The sequence below is a fragment of the Cupressus sempervirens genome, chromosome 10 (genome assembly GCF_028749045.1).
Source record: "Cupressus sempervirens isolate cs-2001-9-10 chromosome 10, ASM2874904v1, whole genome shotgun sequence".
In the NCBI taxonomy this organism is placed as follows: Eukaryota; Viridiplantae; Streptophyta; class Pinopsida; order Cupressales; family Cupressaceae; genus Cupressus; species Cupressus sempervirens.
Window position 1 is genome coordinate 829,109,821 of NC_143127.1, and position 7,106 is coordinate 829,116,926.

General features: G+C 32.0%; 1 protein-coding gene and 1 pseudogene across 1 annotated transcript; both read left to right on the forward strand.

Moving 5' to 3' along the window:
- Nucleotides 1–411: 411 nt before the first annotated feature.
- LOC149536520 (2,3-bisphosphoglycerate-dependent phosphoglycerate mutase 1-like) lies at nt 412–4,267 on the forward strand. The gene is made up of 5 exons (XM_089806305.1): nt 412–685; nt 1,468–1,691; nt 2,612–2,730; nt 2,831–2,989; nt 4,216–4,267. The coding sequence occupies exons 1-5, from the start codon at nt 412–414 to the stop codon at nt 4,265–4,267; spliced, it is 828 nt and encodes a 275-aa protein (XP_089662431.1).
- A 1,413-nt stretch (nt 4,268–5,680) lies between these two features.
- LOC149536521 (large ribosomal subunit protein uL3-like) lies at nt 5,681–6,846 on the forward strand (annotated as a pseudogene).
- The last annotated feature ends 260 nt before the right edge of the window (nt 6,847–7,106 follow it).

The following is a 7,106-nucleotide window of genomic DNA, read 5'->3' on the forward strand; positions in this document are numbered from 1 at the left end:
GTTAATGGTTGGTTTAAATAAATTTAAATCTTATATTGATATGCCTACATTTTGGAATTTTTTTGTGCGTTGTATGGCTCTAATTTGAGAAATTTGAAATTTGAAAAGTTTATTTTAGGTGGCTTGACTTTGGCATTAGTTGAGAAATGAAACATCATTTGGGAAAATTTTTAATGCACCAAAAAGGATTTTACACCTCACCTTATATATGTTGTTCCAATTTCATATCTTTCATTATTCTGAACTCATGAGAAGGCTCAAGTTTAAACTCGGGCTTTCCAGTCTACCTAAATCTAAGGAAAATATTCTTGCAGCGAATATTTATTAAGAAAATTAGTTCATCCATATTGTTCAAATTTGTTTAAGAGCTATGAAGATATATTGTTTTTTAATATTATTCATGTCTGCAAAATGGCTATTGCAACAATACGAGCTGTATCGGTCACTGTATCATCTTACAATGTGCAAAATTTAGCAAGTCGTGATGGCTTATCAAGCATCACATCTTCTTTATGTCCAACAAGGAGGATTCTAAAAAATGATATGACATTAGCAAGTAGGCATATTACATCTATTTGTGTTAGAAATTATAGGAGAACTTGTTTGGTAGTAGCATGGGCTTCTCTTATTTTGGATGCAATCTTCTCAACTTCAAAGAATTTGAATGACTCTTCAAAGAAATCAAGTAATATTTTCTTCAAAATAGAGTGTTACAATTTCTTTGCATTTAATGTAATTGGGTTGCACTTAATTTTGTAAAGCATATTCCTTTTGCTAGGTGTAAAGGAGCAGGACTATTAAATGTGATCTATCACTATAATTTAAAATCACCTAGCTTATGGAAATCTATTCATACCTTCTTGCTAAAGGATCTATAGCCAAACTTGGAACCTAGACTTAAATGAGCATAGTTTTAGAAATTTAGATAAAAAATTAGTGTTTTTAAAAACTAGTTCAAAACATGCATCTTGTTATGTATTTACTTTTGTTACTTTTCCAATTCTGTTAAGGTTATTATGGACTTTGGTTTGGTTTATTTTTAATCATCTTTTGCCCCATACCGAATTGAAACTCTCCTCTTTCTCATATTTCAGCTTTGAATGTATATTTGCAATTTGAATCTCTCTAGAAAGGTTAGAGCTTCCTCATTTTGGCTTTTGAACTTTTCATGATAAAGTTTAGTTCAGTAGTAAAATAAAATATTTGGGCATATTTTTGTGGAAGACTAGCTCATAACATCTAAGTCTAGGAAATTTTATTAGGCTATTTCAATTGATTTCTATTGTTAATTAAAAAAATGCATAGTTGTAGCTTCAATAAATGTGTCAGGATCCTTATTTTAAGGTTTGGATTAGAAAGCAATACACTAAGGTGAATTCATGATGGTTTACAAAGATTAGGAATTGACCTATAAGGCAAATACATTATTATCTATAATGCAATTTTCTTTCCTCTTTTATGTTGCAGTTGAAGTAGCCTTGATTTTGATCTGTCACGGGGAGTCATTATGGAATGAGACAAAATTATTCACTAGGTGCGTGGATGTACCCCTAACTCAAAAAGGAGTAGAAGAGGTTGTTGATGTTGGAAAAAGGATTAGCAACATTCTAGTTGATTTGATATTTACTTTTGCATTGGTTCAAGCTCAAATGACTGCTATGCTTGCGATGACTCAACACTACAGAAAAAAAGTTTTTTAGTCAAATCTTTACTTTATGTTTATGCCAGCATTAAATGCTTTTCTTCTCAAAATATCCAAGGGCAGTTGTTTAAATGGTTATTACTTGAGTTCAGTATCAATTCTTAGGAAATTTAAATTCTATATCTAGCAAGAGTTGACAAATGCATAGATTGAGTTTTATTCATTGGGAAAAATGACGGGGTGATTTTATTAGACAAATTGCATTTGGTAGGAGCCTTCTGAATTTCCAATTATCCTTTTTTATGAGGCCTTCACATTCATAAAAGGTTATTGTGGCCATTGCTACTCAACCAATTTCTAAGCCACTGCTCAATAGTTGACTTTTGAGTTTCTGACATTTTGAGTAGTATTTTGAATGTTTAGAGCTATAGAGGTTGGTATCAAACCTCTTACCTTTGGTTAAAGCTAGAAAACTATGTGCTTACATGGGATTCACCAAACACCTAGTTCAATGTGATTTGTGCATCCTAAAATTTCTTGAATAATGTCAAGATTTTCCTATTTTATTTGGAATATACATTGGGTCAATATAATTACATCCTTCTATAATCACCCTTTGTTCACAATTTGCTCGTCAATTGTCATGATAGAATTGAACTTGAGTATCATCTCAAAGCCATGTGTTTATTGTTTTAAAAAATGATGATTATACAAGTTTTATAAATTTGAAGGTCCTTTTAATGAAAATAAGAATAAAATATTAGATTCATTTCTTTAGAGGTAGTTGTGAAATGATTTTCCGAGGTAGGCTGAGGTGTTTAGGATGTCATTCCAGTTCATAAATTCAAATTCATTATTATGGTTTCCATAGCATGTCTATAATATGAGTGATTAGGTTTGGATGTCAATATTTATATAATGACTTTTTAAATAGGACTAAAGCTTGAAGTTGAATTCCGTGTGATGCAGTTACCAATAATAATACATAATGAGAGTGAGCATGCCAAGGCATGGAGTGGGATATTCAATGAAGATACTCAAAAACACTCTATTCTAGTCATAACAACTTGGCAACTCAATGAGCACATGTAAAAGCTTAATGATAACAATTCTTGGATCTTAATAGTTTCAAACTGTGTATAATATAAGTTTATAATGGTTACTCCATAAATTTTTACTACAATGAAGGTATGGAGAATTACAAGGCCTCAACAAACAAGAAACAACTGATAGATATAGAAAGGAGAAATTTCATGAATGGCATCATAGTTATGACATTCCTCCCCCAAATGGTGAAAGCCTTGAAATGTGTCCAAAACATGTTGTTGCCTACTTTAAGGAACAGGTGTGGTACATTTTTATGAATCATATATGTTGCATTTAATTTTTTTATAAATGTTATTTTTATAGTGGTGTGTAGATATATTATGATTGGGTTGTTTTCTTGGATTTCACATTCTGTATGACTACTAGTCACAAGACAAGTAACTTGCACATATCCATCTTCTCGATCTAATATGTTCTGAGAGGTATCAAATCCTTATGAGAAATGATCCTTTCTTGTTTACATTTATTGTAATGACTAATTAAAACATGTTATACTACACATGTAGCTGATGTTATACAGAAAGCTTTCATATACTTTTCATAGTGCTACTTTCTTAGGAAGACTTTGATTAATATGGTTGTTGTATGTAATGTCCCCTTTTTGTAAATGCTTGAGTATTTGCTTTGAATCAAAGATTTCAAGTAGAACAAGAAGTAGAATAGAATGTGAAACATCATGTACTTGGTCTTGCAACATTTTAGGAAATCTTTGACACATAATCCATAAATAGATCTTCCTTATTAGAGATATTAAAGTACATATCATTCCAAATAGGATTAGGATGGTTAATTTAATCATATGGAATATTGAATTTGTTAATAGAGTTCAACTATAGGAGAGGTAGGATAAGCAGCATATTAGGGTGCCTTAATCAATCATCTACCCTAGCTCTAAGAGAAAATGCCATCACTCTTGGTTTCACGTGACCATTGCCATCCATACTAGTGGGTGTACCTAGTGAAAAATCCATATCCAATCATTCCTCTACCTAGGGCCCAAGAGTGGATACCATCTCTTGTGGCCTCATGTGGCCCTTTACCATCTATTTGAGTGGGTGTACCTAGTGAGGAATCCATAGCCATTCCCTTCTTCCATAATCACCCTTATCCTCCTTCCTATGATTAAATTTCCTTAACATAATGGTCAAAATGGTGAGGATTTGGGAAAACTACAATAGGATGTTTGGAGTGCCCTTACGTTCTAAGCCCAAGGGTGGGCATCCTTGCATCCTATTGGCCTTATGGGGTTTCTTTTCTAATTAATAAACTAGATAGCCATATGGGTGAGATCAACCAGTTTACAAATTTTTCTGGAAGATGATTAATTTCCCTCAATTATGTACAAGAGTGCGAGAATGCAAAATCAATGAAAATTGTGTTCCTCATATCATATATTTAGTCATTGGGGCCTAGCAGCAGGGATGTTAAGGACAGATGTATGGAGTTACTATCATATATGGAAAAAGTCAAGCGAAGGTAGAAGGTGGAAAACACCAAGCTATAATTAAGAAATCATAAATAGGACCATCATTCAGAAGTAAGAAATCATAAATAAGACCCACTATGTTGCTTATTATTATAACTGATATTTCATGCAATTTGCAGATAATATTTAGATTCTGTATACTTGAATGAGATCTCTGTCAGACAAAAGTGATTTCTTCGATGCCTTCCTTGAATTCTTATCCTTGGATACATATACCTCTTCCCAGGGTATATCCCTTTAGAGCTATTGCTTCTCTTCATTTATAAAATCACATCTCTTCCTCTAATTGCACTTTTGTTAATATTAATTAAATTGCTCTTGGCTACCTTTTGGAAAGTAGTCAGCAAACATATTTTTGCTTTACTAATATATATTTCTTACTGGATTAGTCATTATATATATTTTTTGGTTGGTAAAATAATTTTATTATTATTAGTAAATAAAAGTTTCATTATTTGATACACAAATTTAAAATAAAGGTCTATGCTGAAACACCCCAACCTTTGTGTCTATAGATGAACCTGAAGAAGCATTTAAGTTTTCATAATGATACCGACATTGAACCCTAGCTACATGACTATCTTTTGTTGTGTCCCTACTATCCCTCACACTTAGAGAAAAACTGAAGAAAGTATAATAACTTATCATTTTTTTTGGGTGTTATTTAGGAGAATCAAGAGAACAATCTTCAAAGAATAAAGGAGAAAGTTAGAACACCAGAAGATGTGCCACGCTTATTTGACTTGGTAACTATTTAGGATGAGTGCATTAAATTGACATTTAATGCTGCACTAGGAAACACTGTTGTAGCAAAAGATCTAGACCAAGTAGATTGCATTCTTTACTTATTTTTTAATTGTTTCCTTCTTTGCCCCTTATTCTATACTAGCATTCATTTTATTGGTTGAATTTGTAAGAAAAGATCAACTAGTTATAAAATTGAGGTTAGTTTTACATTTATTATATAATCTTCCTATTGTACTATATAATCTTATACTTAGATTAGGATTAGTTAGTTGCAATTTTGTTTCAATTTTATGATCTTTTTAGTGTCAAGTTTTCAAAGAAACAAAATGATGAATGTTGTGTTATTTGAGTCCAATAAAATGATTCTTCTAATTATCATGAATCTTAATCATGCTAAGTTAATGGATTTGTCTTAGTTTTCCAAAAATATATAGTTCAGTTTATTCATTATGGAAAGGAGTGGGTTCGGATCAAAATCTACAATAATTTTCTTGTTTAAATACAACTCTTCATACTTTTGGATGACACAACCTTGCTTTTTTTTTCAAGCATCATATAAACTTGCAAATATTCATAGCTCTATTGATTTAATACCGTTTTAGGGTAACTCTGGATGTCCAACTCGGTATGTCAAAATGTGCAATAGGATATAAAATATATTTGGAAAGAAATTGCAGCCACATCAACTTAGGTCCACTATGAGACTTCTCACTATGTTTGAAATCTGTGATACTACAGACACTTTGCTTCAATACTTGGTCACTCAGGTCCAAGCAGATCAATATGCTGCCAAAAAAGGATCCTATGTGCAAGTACACATTGGAAAATAGTAACGATAGATGAGTCATTCAATTTATGATCCTCAAACCAACAAAGACTCTCCTCATCTAGGAATTAGTGAAGCACTTCATCAACCTGCAACATTTAAACAATTTATCTTATGTTTTTATTAAACATAAGTTATAATTTTTTTTAAAAAATTATTGGTGAATGCCCATTTTCTCAAATGACATGTAGAATAGCTTGTGCCTTTATTGCTAGCAATGGTATGTCTCTCTAGATCCCAAGATTGGTGTTTTTAAAAAAAATCTTTTGACAATACTAATACAAATTTCTTACGTGGAGGGTTTTGTGAAAACAATAGTCTTGATTTGGATGGATCAACAGTTTATGCCAAGCTTTTCATCTAGAGAGCTTTCAATTTTAGAAGTGGATGCTTGTGTTATGATGTGTAACAATCTAGATCTAATCATGGAAGGTGACTCAATATTTTTAATTGATTCAGAAATGCTACTTGTATAGGTAGTATTTTCATATTTACATTATTTTTTAGGTGAAGAAGATGAAAGGGTTGAAGCAAAAGAGGGCTCACTTGATGGAAATCCAAGTAAATGGTGGAACAATCCCAAAAAATGTAGATTATGCATACAAATTTTTTGAGAAGGAGGTACCCATTGATGCTCTTTTCCACATAGATAAAATGATTGATGTTAGTGGTGTTACAAAGGGAAAAGGGTATGAAGGTGTTGTAACTAGGTGGGGTGTAACAAGGTTGCCTTGTAAAGCACACAGAGGTTTGTGAAAGGTTGCTTGTATTGGTGCTTGGCATCTAACCAAAGTTTCCTTTACTATTGCCAGGGCTAGGTAGAATGGATACCATCATCGTACTGAAATGAATAAGAAGATCAATAAGATTGGCAAGTGAGACTAGGAATCTCACACTACAGTCACTGAATTTGACTAGACTAAGAAGGATATCACTCTAATGGGTGGATTTTGTCACTATGGTATTGTGAAGGATGATTATATCATGAGAAAAGGGTGTTGTGATGGTCCCAAGAAGTAAATTGTGACTTTGTCTTAAGGTATTATCCACAACTGGTTAAGGTATTTGTGTGTATAAGTAATCAAGAATAGTTTTAGGGTAGCCTAATCATTTTACAGCAATATAGGATCCATCCACAACTGGTTAAGATATTTGTTTGTATAAGTAATCAAGAACAATTTGAGGGTAGCCTTTACAAGATAGCCTGAACAATCTTATTAATTTATTATGTTTTCTACAGTGATTTGGCTTTATAATATTAAATCTTTTGTAGTTGATGTAATGTATGTGCACTATTA